Source organism: Engystomops pustulosus, chromosome 2 (genome assembly GCF_040894005.1).
Source record: "Engystomops pustulosus chromosome 2, aEngPut4.maternal, whole genome shotgun sequence".
NCBI lineage: Eukaryota > Metazoa > Chordata > Amphibia > Anura > Leptodactylidae > Engystomops > Engystomops pustulosus.
The window spans coordinates 95,008,711-95,021,375 of NC_092412.1; the positions used below are offsets into that span (position 1 = coordinate 95,008,711).

At 38.6% G+C, this 12,665-nt stretch overlaps 1 protein-coding gene across 1 annotated transcript in view; it reads right to left on the reverse strand.

The window, feature by feature from the left end:
- The window catches only part of COL4A1 (collagen type IV alpha 1 chain), a 116,191-nt gene that overhangs the window by 45,904 nt on the left and 57,622 nt on the right, over positions 1–12,665 (reverse strand). The window contains exons 9-22 of the mRNA XM_072135562.1: positions 10,937–11,017; positions 10,781–10,843; positions 9,965–10,000; positions 9,838–9,879; positions 9,024–9,104; positions 6,719–6,763; positions 6,464–6,523; positions 6,159–6,203; positions 5,850–5,903; positions 5,688–5,729; positions 5,417–5,510; positions 5,301–5,336; positions 3,816–3,971; positions 704–799 (exon numbers count right to left, since the gene is read on the reverse strand). Of these exons, the coding sequence (XP_071991663.1) occupies positions 704–799; positions 3,816–3,971; positions 5,301–5,336; positions 5,417–5,510; positions 5,688–5,729; positions 5,850–5,903; positions 6,159–6,203; positions 6,464–6,523; positions 6,719–6,763; positions 9,024–9,104; positions 9,838–9,879; positions 9,965–10,000; positions 10,781–10,843; positions 10,937–11,017 (931 nt within the window). The remainder of the gene's footprint in view (positions 1–703; positions 800–3,815; positions 3,972–5,300; positions 5,337–5,416; positions 5,511–5,687; positions 5,730–5,849; positions 5,904–6,158; positions 6,204–6,463; positions 6,524–6,718; positions 6,764–9,023; positions 9,105–9,837; positions 9,880–9,964; positions 10,001–10,780; positions 10,844–10,936; positions 11,018–12,665) is intronic.

Here is a 12,665-nt window from a genome sequence, read left to right on the forward strand (position 1 = left end):
AAGCTTTTGCAAAAGTTGCAAAAAAAATAGCAAAAAGTCAAGAGGTACAAAAGGTACACTGCAGACAGATTTATTAAAGGGCCAAAGTCACTGTAATGAATCTGACAGCGGAGCTTCATAGACTATGAAAGCCTTATGATAAATGTACCCCAAAGAGTCTTAATTTGCATGATGTGCGCAAGGAATGCTACATATCCCCTATAGTCCCTGAAAATGATGAATATTCATAAAGTATTAAAATAAATGGAAGCAATGGCTGAAGTTACTTATGGCGAGTTACTGAAGTTAGCTTATGGCGAGTACAGAGAAACAGAGCCAACTAGTTCTAATCTCTGTGTTAGTAGGGCAGTGAACAGCAGATCTATGTGAGATGTCACTCCCTTTCCCTCATTCAACGGTTGATGGCCTATTCTTAGGATAGGCCATCAATATTAAAGCCTGGCCAACACTTAAATTAATCACATAGGACAACACAGGTAAAAGATGCCAAAGTAAGGAAAAAAGCATCCTAGAGTGAGTTTAAGAGAGATATCTACAGAAGAGAATTCAAGCATAATTATTAGGGAAATAATTTTAACCCAAGCAGTGCAACAGACATTTCCTCAATCTAACCTCTGACTTATCAGAATTGTCAAAATCTAAATAGTTAAGAATCTCTATGTTGTGTATTAATTGAACATTTACATATATGTTAAAGTCATACCTTTCTGACCCCTTTCCCCAGGGAAGCCTTGTGCACCTGGATCTCCAGGGGCCCCAGATTCACCAGGTTGTCCTTCAATACATTCCTGTGTTGGGTCTGTGTATACATAATAATATATAAAGCTAAACATGATTTTTAAGAAGATAAATAAAATAAGCAATTAAAAATTATTATTGACAGTTATATGGATTGAAAGACTGGCTTACACGTATAATGAGCAAAAGACTGAAACTTGTCTTCTGGTAACACATACAAACAGTACATTTGATGCAAAATGCTAATATGTGGAGGGCTGTATTAACAAACTGCTGAATATGTTAGCAATTCCTTAAGCTTAAAGGGAACCTGTCAGCAGAAAATGACGTGAAAAACCACTACCAGTATGTTGAAGCAATTTTTTTTAAATAAAATCTGTCCCAAGGATTAAAAATGAATGTCATTATTTATTCCTAAATTGGTAAATATGAGCAGGTCATTAAGTTACAACTAGCCAAAGCTTGACGTTTGATGCATGATGTCAATCACATAGGAGGAGGTATTCAGAGCTCTCCACCTTGACTTCAGTGTTAAATTCTCCGCCTCCTTGACTTTATACAACCAATTTAAATCGGGCTTCAAAGTGGATTTTCTAGATGAAACCCCAACACTGAACCATGAAAGAAACAAAAACTAGAACATGTTACGCTGTTTGACAATATACTAGTAGTGTTTTATTAGGCCACTTAGTGATGACAGGATCCTTTTAACTACACAATATTTATTACTATTACCAGTATACAGAAAAATGTAATCAATAAGGCATTAATTAAAGTTGAAGAATAATATCAGACCTGTGGAGTTGGTGACCATTTTGGTAGAGTCGGAATAAAATAGAATCTTCTTTGATGCCAAAAATATATAATAAATTGCACCATTTAATTTAAAGCAAAAAATGCTGAATATTTTTTTCATAAGAAAATGGGGAAATTATGAAATGTCCTATAGATCTCTGTTCTATTCATGCATTTTTTGCTCATGCTCAGTAGTGAAGCTCCTCCAATACAGATCACAGTAAACAGGCATGGGGAATGCTTGCACTTAGCTAGCAAGCCCTCTCCGCCTCCAGCACTGCGACCTCTCTGATTTGTGCCCAATGTAAACAAACAGGGGAATGGAAGCCGGGACAGGTGGGTGTGGCCGGCCACCTTGGCCAGCTGGAAGCTGAGCGCAGTGCAGAGAGATCGCAGCACTGGAGGCCGGGAGGGCACTGGGAGGTAAGTATATGTTTATTTTTTTTAACCTGCCCTATCCTGACCACCAATGGGTTTTCAATACCATCGGATAACCCCTTTAAGGTAAATAATTAGCATATCTGAAGGATCAATGAACTGTGCACAAATCAATTGTCAAGTGTATATGCTCTCTGCACGATGCTTTACATTTAATTTGCTTTTTCTCTGAGCTCATGTTTGTATGATTAAATTGAGATGAATGTGCCTACACATTATGTACGTGCATTGTAGTGAAGCTCCTCCCCTACAGATCAGAGGGGAAGGAATGTTTGCACTTATCTTAGTACTGCTAGAGTGATCAGGAAAACTGGATTAAGGCAGGATTGTCCTGTGTATGTTCTCTCTATAAACTTATTTATGTTTTAGTTTGCTATTCATTAGTTCATGTTTAGAATTTTTATTTATGTTTCACCTATATATGTGGGTTATTGTAACATAAGTGTGATAAAAAAAACACCTTATTATTACTGTAAATGTATCAATTAAACATGCCCCATGTATGTGGGAGTTAGAGTTGGAGTTATAGAAAAAGAGGATTTGCAGTCAGAGGTTTGGCTTACCAACTTCACAGACCTGAATGACAGTGTTCCATATTTAACCTCTTAGAACATCAACAATCTGAATACAGGCAGTCCTTAACTTAAGAACACCTGACTTATAGACGACCCATAGATACATATAGATCCCTCTGCCAGTTGTCACCATTGGTGAAGCTCTGTGGTTACGGGTAATTAAGTGAACTACATTACAAGGCAGCAATGGTCAAAACAAATGTCTGCAATTAAGTTTATTGTAAATCCAATTTCAATGAAAACCCAAAATTATGAACATCCCATAGTCCAAGGATGAAAAACATACATTGTCTAGAGCAGTGATTTCCAACCAGTGTGGCGTGGCACACTAGTGTGCCGCGGCACATGGTCAGGTGTGCCGCGGGGAAAGTTCCCCAAACTTTGGTGCCCCCTGTGTTTTGTTTCCCGGCAATACGCAGCGATGTGCAGTCACGGCTTCTTACACATGTGCAAGCTTTGAAGCTCGCTCGACAAAATGACATCACCGAGGCCGGCGCATCATCCTGAGAGCGGAGAGATTCTCGCATTTGCCCACCGCCAAGGTAATGCCCACCAATAATGCTGTCTATATTAGCTTTTGCCTGAGTATATGAACTGTTGGCAGAATACTCAGCATATGAGCTGGTACTTTTAGTACTCCAGCAGTATACTGCATATAACAATGAGAAATTTAAAATGAGAAATACTATAGTCATGAGGCTGGAGTACTACAAGTACCAGCTCATATGCTGAGTAAATGAGCTGGCACTTGTACTCTGGCCTCATGGCCATAGTTCTTCTCATTGTACCCCTTTATTTTGCAGTATATGAGCCACATAAGAATCAGCACCATATACTAAAAACAGGGAGAAACTGAGAACTGTTGAGGAAGAGCTTCGTGTTTGTCTTTCCACCATTCCTGCCAGGATATCCCTTTTGTGTTTATCAAAACAGGCCCAGGTTTCACACTGAGTAAAATAAATTTAGAATCTAAATTATTAACTATATGTATAATATGACTGTTTTAGTGTCATTTTGTGCTATTTTGGTTGGTGGTGTGCCCCAGGATTTTCTAAGTATAAAAAGTGTGCCGCTGCTCAAAAAAGGTTGAAAATCACTGGTCTAGAGTAACACTTAAACACTTATATAAAATACCCATTGCAACTTACATACAAATTCAACTTAAGTGCAAAACCTACAGAGCAAAATCTCGTTTGTAACATAGGGAATGTTGAATAGCATGAAAACCGCACACATCTCATCCAATCATGAGAATAGGTACTTCCTTACCTATTTTACCAGGTGGACCAGGTAAACCAGGAAGTCCAGGTAGCCCTTCTTTTCCTTTCTGTCCAGGTAAGGATAGTCCAGGAATTCCAGGTTCACCTTTTTCCCCCCTTTCCCCTGCTAATCCAGGAACTCCCGGGCTTCCAGTAGTTGATATACCTGCATATTACAAACACAACATAGAACGCTAAAGTTCACTTACACAACAATTATATTCACTGGTGGTCATATTTGTGAATTACCTGATCCCTGTTGGTCCTCAGACTCTCTAACTTACACAACAAGTTTCCCTATTCACTGCTATATTAGGTTCAGTGTGACTTTTGGGAGAGATCAGAGAAACAGATTTCCTGTCCAACAATAGATATAATAGATAACTATTATATGCCTATAAGAATTTTGCCCTCAAAGTAAAGACAATCTTTAACCAAACTTTGCATAAGTCATGCACAGCAGACATGAGGATTACAGTTTACTCAGGCCATTGTACAGTATGACTTGTATTCTGCTTTTTTAGCTGTTTTCTCCTTGGTGTGCTCTATTTCGGTTTGTATCTCTCCTTTTTTACTCAGCTTCCTCTCTTCTGTAGATTTGCCTTGCTTCAGCAATATGGATTCAGGAAATATTTTGCAGTGAATATCAGTTTCATGGAGGGAGGAGGAAAGAGAAAAACATTTTCTCTACTAAGGGTACATTCACACCATGTTGGGTGTTGGCTCCATAGAGAAGCAAGTGGCCGGACGACCTAACACAGAAAAATATTGGACATATATTTTGCACAAATGGTGGGGCCGCATTTTGGTCCCCATTACATTTCTGTGAATGTATATTACCGCTTAAAAAGACCACCCCTTTATCAGACCAGATTTTTTTGTGATCAATCTATTTTAGGTCCTCCATTAGGCACATCTAGCCCTCCAACCCAAAGGTCACAATTCATTGTCAGTGGCTGTTGTGAATTATAAAATGAACCCCCCCCCTCTGCATTGTAATCCTGTGAATTGAGTCAGCCAGGTGTTACTGAGCTGTCCTGAGTCAGGCTAAAACACCCCCATTCTCCTCTGTCCTCTGGTAAACATGCCTCCTGCAGGCCATTCCTGCTAAGCTGTAGCACGGAATGGGCTGTGAATGATATGTACAGGTGCGGTGGTGGTGGGAGGGGGTGTTTATAAGAGGACAGAAGAGGGAGGGTGTGTTACAGGATGACTCAGGATGGCTCAGGAACACCTGGTTGAGTCAATTCACAGGTTTACAAAGCATAATGGGAGGTTCATTTTATCATTCAAAGGAGCTGCTGCATAATTTCAATGTCATCGTGCAGATCAACTTACTGCATTAAATTAGGTAGTACGGGGAACAAGATGCAAGTCCCCAAACACCATATACTTCATCAGATCTAAGACTTTGGCACCCAAGTCTTCATCTGATATCAAATGATCCTAGGAGGGTAAGCACACATATTTTACACCGACCTGTTTTATACAGTACCTGGTTGTCCAGGGTTTCCCGGAAAGCCAGTGGCACCTTAAAAAAACAGTAAAAGCTATTATACAGTTCAGAATAAAAAAGTCAGAGATCTGTTATTTAATAGGAAATCTGGTTACCTTTTGCACCTTTCTCTCCTTTGCTTCCAGGATAACCCGGTGGTCCAGTATCTCCTTTCTCCCCAATAACAGTTTGTTGCCCATCATGTATTACCTCAAAAATTATAATGCACCATAATAAATGTTCACCAAGTAAAATATATATATATATTTATGTTCTTTATTTAGCTTTCTATATGTAGTTGCTTTCCACAAATGAAGCATGAGAGCACCTAATATAAAATACTGTAAATTATGGGAAATAACACCTTTGTTTCAAAGATCCACTTACTATTCCAGGAGGTCCAGGGGGTCCAGCATCTCCTTTTTCTCCCTAAAGACAATAAAAGATAATATCCAGGAATAAATCTAAGCTTATAAAAGGCTAATATCTACAATGCTATTGTCACTTGTCAGTTTATTATTGTGAACACAGACTCTGCACATGACTTACTTTTGCTCCATCCTGCCCTCGAATTCCATCAAATCCTTGTCTACCAGGTACACCCTTAAAATGTAAAATACAATATTAGACACTGAAATCAAATATCAACTGTTTCCTGTGATACATTTAACAATATGTTGTGTTGCATTTTGTGTACCATGTCATACTGTTAACTATAAGCTTGTGACAGGTTACCACAAATGGCATAATCTATCACCATATAGTGTGTATGATAATAAGATATAAGATATAAAACACTAAACAATCCATGAATTATTTCATGATATATATCATTATTATAATGTGTTAAATACTTACATCAAATCCTCTTTCCCCCTTTTCACCATCTTTGCCAGGTTTTCCCTAAATTAAAGAAAGAATAAATGTAAATCGGAATTTGTATTGTATATAATGTCTTAGTTGAAGAGGTTTCTCTCATCATACCCGGGCAGTTTCCTACAATTTTATGTTCCTGTTACAAAGGGGAACACGAGACAGGAACACTAGACATTACTTTAGAGCGGGTTTTAATATTAATCTAGAGTCCCCATAGCAGCCACATGTGCTGCTTCTCAAGTATATGCCTTTGAGTGTCACTTAAAAATGTAAATGTAAGCACTTACTCTTGGCCCTGGTTTTCCAGGTTCTCCCTTTTCACCTTTAATACTGGATCCAGGCTGACCCTGCAGTTCAAATATATAGAGATATAATAACAGAATAAACAATCTTTAAAAAATAGAAATAAAATTTAATACATACATATACACCCACAAATGTGTGTGAGTGTAATTAAGAATACATGCTTGATTAATTGGGGAAATCATTGATTCCTTGTAAAAAGAGAAATGTAAAAATGTTAAATAAAAACTAGTACTTACCGTACTACCTTGGTCACCTTTGTCACCTCTTTCGCCCTTTTCTCCCTATTGTGAAAGCAAATATCATATCAAAGCACTGTTAGAAATAATAGCACCATTTATTTGTGAAGGAGAGTAAACAACAAGTAACCCCCTTGTTTTGCAGGGAAGTAGCATTTAAATGATTTACAGGCAAATAGGTTGGAACAGATCTTATCTGTGTACTGGCTGAACCAACTCACTGCAGCTTAGCTCCAATTGAAATAAATAGAGCACAGAGCTAAATGATAAATAGAGTAACTGATAGCATAGTGTCTGTTTATTTAACTGATATCTATCTATCTATCTATCTATCTATCCATCTATCTACCAATCAAACTCTTATTTCTAATTATCTATCTACCTAATGATCTCTTATTTCTATTTGCCTAGCTATGTTTCTTTCCATACCTCACATTTATCTATAATCTATCCATCATCGCTTTTTCTATCTATGTATTAACTATTTCTGTCTATATCAGTCTATGGTCTTCATCTAAAAAAATGTAAAAACTGACACTTTCTATCTCTCCCATTGATTTTAATTTAAAAAAAACTTAATGCCATCCGTGGTTCAGTTTGTCTCCCTCATTTTGAATCAGTTTTTTTTAAGATGGACAAAGAGTGACATAAAAATTTACATTGACCTCAATAGGATTTAAAACTGATCCGTTCTATTTCAGTTTTTTACTGTTCTATGCGGATAGTAGAGACGGAAATCACAACCGTAGTGTGAACTGAGCCTATATCCTGCAATTCTCTGCATTGTAACATTGTACTTTGATCAACTGTTGTGTTGAGATGAGCGGCTACGATGGCTCCAAACACAGCACATGTTACATTGTTACATTACCTGTAGGGGACAGTTTCATAAATGTTATACTACTGGCTCCAGGTGGTATAAAAACAGCCTAGTATCTAGTCTATCACTACCAGCCTATGTTAATACTGTATACGGTGGCTCAGCAGTAATGCCATGTTGTCAGTATGTGTCTGCGGCGTCAATTAGGCTATAAAGGGAACAGGCTATAGGTGCAACCCCCCTGCTGAGACTCTGTATACCAATAGAGGCCTTAGATGAGTGAAGCGAAGGCAGGGGCAGAGGTAACTATCAATTCTTTATTATTTTAGACCATATGGACCCAATAGTATAAAAATGTATATAACCTGACAACCCTTTAATATTTGAGTGTGGTTCATTTCTCCTTGTTTAACTTTTTGCCTGACCATGGCAAGAAATGTTTGGTGTGTTGATGATTGTATGAGAGGCCTATTTTATATGTTTATATCTTGTAAGTATAAAAACAAAAGATATGTACATTTTTATCAAAACTAGACTGTGCTATGTACATATGATATCTTTAACAGAAACAACTGGGTAAAGTATATATCGCTTTACAAGCGATGCCAGTTGTAATGAAAAACCGCAATGTGGTCTGCATGGTGTTTTATCCATACTCAGAAGTTGGCGAGAAAGTGGATTAACATTTTTGGAACCTCTGAATTGTATACTTTGCATCTTGCTGATTAACTCTTCTTGTGTGAATGCTTTATATGTCCACTCCATCTACCAGCAGCTGCCGTGAAAAAGCTATTTCTTTTCACATGCAGGATCAATTAGGACCTGTTAGTAGGTTCCAAATCAGTTGCAAGGACAGTTTGTGTCTGCAGAAGCGTAACACCTGCTTTTGTGATTTTGGGTCCATTTTGCTGGACTGTTTATTAACAGTTTGAGCAGCATGCATTATACAGGCCTCCTTTTGGCATCTGTCTGATTAGTATCTGTCACATCAAGCAGAAAGAACTGGATAGAGCACACTATTTCATTCTGCTGCCTGCTTTAAAAAGGTATGTATGCAGCCAAGGAAAGAAAGCTGAGCAGACCCAGATGCAAAACAGCAAGATATAGGACATGTCCCATATTTTGCCTGACACCGCACTGTGATCTGATGCTGTAGACCTCTATGGGGGCCATGGTCTGGCTGTCAATTTTGCGGCCAAATCACAGCCCCATAACAGTCATGTGCATGATGCATAAGGGAGATGAATGTTACTGTATGGAATCCATCCTCAGCCTCTGCTGGAAATACACTGTGGGTGTGGGTTTACCTGAGCAAACATTGGTGGAATATGTTACAACCCTCTATTTTAAATCTACAGCGGGTATCCTCCCAACTTATGCTTACAAGAGAGGAAAGCTAGAAATGAACCCAGCCTTAGAAAATACATCAAATTTACAAGTATAGAATAAATATGCTATTGTATGGATATATATATAAAATGTTACCTTTTCTCGATACCACACTGTACTATTCTTAGAAGAAGCTTCGGATTGTGGACCTGGAGGCCCAGGTGGTCCTGGTTCACCCTGTCAAAATAAACATGAAAGTGGCCAGTTCCATCAATAATTGAATGGAAAAAATGTAATGTTCTTGCCCTAGTTTCTAGGTACAAGTAAAGAGTAGCATTTAGCAATAAACTATGTGCGGTTACTGTGGCTTGGCTGCAGTGAACCCCCTGGACCACCGCGGACGATGACGTAAGCCAACACCTGGGAGCGGAATCTAAGTGGCACCCAGTCTTCACCAAAGCATTCCGCAAAGCGGGGTGGACTTTCTGCGGCCAGGTGCCACCAGGTTGTTCCACAGGTGCGACTTGCCCGCGGTGGCAGCCAAGTCGAGGAACAGGAACAGCAGACAATCTCATGGTCAGGAGCAGGCAGAAGTTCAAGGCAGGCGGCAGAGGTGCAGAATCAGGGTCAAGTTTGGAGTCACAACACGAGAGCAGGACTTTATGGAAAACCCAGAAGGGCGCTGGCCCTTTAAATCTTCGAGAGTCGGCATGACCGCGCATGCCGGCTCTCGAAGATTTAAAGGGCCAGAGCACCGCGAGATGTGGATTGCAGGGACTCCCGTGACAATGGCAATAGAGATATATAGATTTACTCTTATAATCCATTCTGTATCTGGCGAAATAAAAAAAATGGAAAGAAGTCTGCTTTCCTGGGGGTCAGAAGACACTGTTTATAAAAGGTGCACACTATATTTGATATTGTACCTATTTATTTTCTATTGCCCAGCTAAAACAAGTAGAGTACTTACTTTTTCTCCTATTGGTCCATGGAAGCTCAGTCCCATTGTACCCTATAGAGGTTAACAACAAAGGATTCTTAGAAAACTGTTACAAGTTAAAATTGACAATATCTTTACAATACAGCCTTAAACATACCTTTGGTCCCGGTGGCCCAGGTGGACCAGGGAGTCCCTGAAATAAAACAGAAATAAAGTATAAATGAAGAGAGGTTTTATATTGAACATTGCACGTTGAACATCTATAGTCTTAACAATTTTATGTAGCACTCATATCAAGTAGGGACGGAAAGTAATAGGAAGACAACTGTTCAGATTTCATGTACAATTTGAAGCAACACCTTTGGCATTTAGCACTAGTTAAAGTCTTAAGTTACAATGCTTACAACCTACAAACATGGTCTTCAAATCACTATTTGATTTTGGAGATTCTAGGGTGTGTGGCCTGAGGTGTATCTTCATGAACCAGTGACTTTCCATAGAAATGCATAGGAAAATTTCCTTGCTGTTGAAACAACAACTAGCACAGCTGTAAAAATAATATGTGCATAAAATGGAGTTGGGAGTAATCTAGTCAAAGTAAATGAATATCTACTTAGTCCAAAGGAGTACCTTACTCCTTTCAAATAAAATATAACACATGCAGAACTGATGTTTACATCCATTTATCCACTCTCAGCTTGTGAAATGTTGATAGATTTTGTAAAATTACAAGTAAATCTGTCAGAATATTTTGCTATCGTTAATACACTAGTTTATTAGAAAGACTGTATGTAATTTCACTTTTAGGGTTACCCATGCAGCAGCTGCCAGGCTAAAACAGCTATTTGAAAACCATCCCTTTCAGTGTGTTTTTTCGCACTGGAAGCCAAAATATGTGGCCTAGACTTTCATTTTATAATAAACCTGTGCCGACTTTGCATTTTGTAAATGTATTTTCCATATGGATACTTACAGGATAACCTGGTGGACCAGGTGGTCCTATTGGGCCTTCTAAACCAGGTAACCCGGGTGTACCCTGTATAAACATAAAGAGTACAGTTGAATAACTTAATAAATTAATTATTTAAACGTTTATATATCTTTGTATCATATGTAACATTTAACTTACTGGAAATCCATTGATGCCCGGTAAACCTTTTTCTCCTTTTAACATCAATCCATTCATACCGATAACATCGCCGGGATCTCCCTAGCAAAACACACATATTAGCATAAACAAAATGTGAAGGGCTGTAGTGAAGTTAATGCTAAATTAAGAAATGAATAAGTGGGAAATAGGAGAGCCTTAATGACCTGCACTGATGCATAGCTCCTTACTGTAAAGCCATACAGCGTTCAAAAATGTACAGTCATGTTAGGGTACATTCACACAGCGGTATGCCCGCCGTGTGCTGGGGAGGAGGAGGAGGCAGCCCCTCCTCCCTCCATAGAGAATAGCGGCGCACGGCCGCACACACGCCAAAAGATAGAGCATGCTCTATCTTTTTGCGGTGTGCGGGCCGGATCGGTGCCACGCATGTGTGGCACCGCATCTGCGCCGCTATTGCCGTTTATGGGGACGTACATGCGACCGCATGTACGTCCCCGCAGACGGCCATGTGAATGTGCCCTTACTATGGGACAAAACTTCCTAAAAACATAACAGAGCAGTAAACAACATGTGACTATATAGTTATATCCTCGTGCAATGACTTGCATAGTAAAAATGATTTTAAAAAAGTTTATGCATATATATTTCAATAATATACTCACTTATACATAGCTGTTTGGTATTGAGAATGATTTAATTTCCAAATCCTGGTATGGTAACAGTTCTCCAGACCTGTACTGAGTGACTGAAGGGGGGTTATTTATCATTGGTTTTCCTGGGCTTTTTGGCATAGAAAAGTCTCAAAGTAGTCACATTGAGGGTTTTTGAGGCATTTCACTGCTAAAAAGTCTCACAGGACTACATACACCTCTTCATTAATCTGGCCTAAACATAGAACCACTGCTAGTGCAACACCATGCAAAGCCAGATTCATGACTTGAGACTTTTGCAAAAAGTTTTTTTTTAAAAGTCTCATAGTCACTCCAGTCCCCAAATCTAGTCTCATTTTGAGACTTTTTTGTAACTTTTTGAAAAAAAAAAAAAGATAGCCCATAAGAACATTTATTAAAGGGCCAAAGCTACTTTAATTAACCTAATGGGCAAAAGAGCTCCAAAATTAGACATAGAACTGTCCCAATGATAAATATCCCCCAAGGTCTCCACCTGCAGTCCAAGGCATCCAAAAATGTGCTATGCTCATTACTATTTTAACCCTTTAATGACCAGGCCATTTTTTGTTTTTCGCATTTTCATTTTTCAGTCCCTGTCTTTACAAATCCATAACTTTTTTTTAACTAGGGCTTGTTTTCTGCCTAACAAATTTGACTTCCCAGTGAAGAAATTTCATATTCCATGCCAGTTACTGGGAATCTGGAAAAAATTCCAAATGCACTGAAATTGTAGAAAAAAAAATGCATTTGCACCTTGTGGACACAGTTTTTACTTCTTTAACTGTATGCTCCAAATGACACCTCTAAGTTATTATTTGAGCTGGTACGATTGCAAGAATACCAAATATATACTGGTATAATTATGTTGTAAAAGATTTTTAAAAATTAAAACCTCTGTAACCCTCTGTCTCATACAGTGTCTCACCTCAACTCCAGGCTAACACATTAGAAAAGACATGAGGTAACATGGCCAACACTCTATTCTACACTAAAACCTCAGTTTTACCGTGTTTGTCACTTTGTGATAAATAAGTGGGTTTTTGGTCATAGTGTGGACATTCGGTTCCATCGCCACC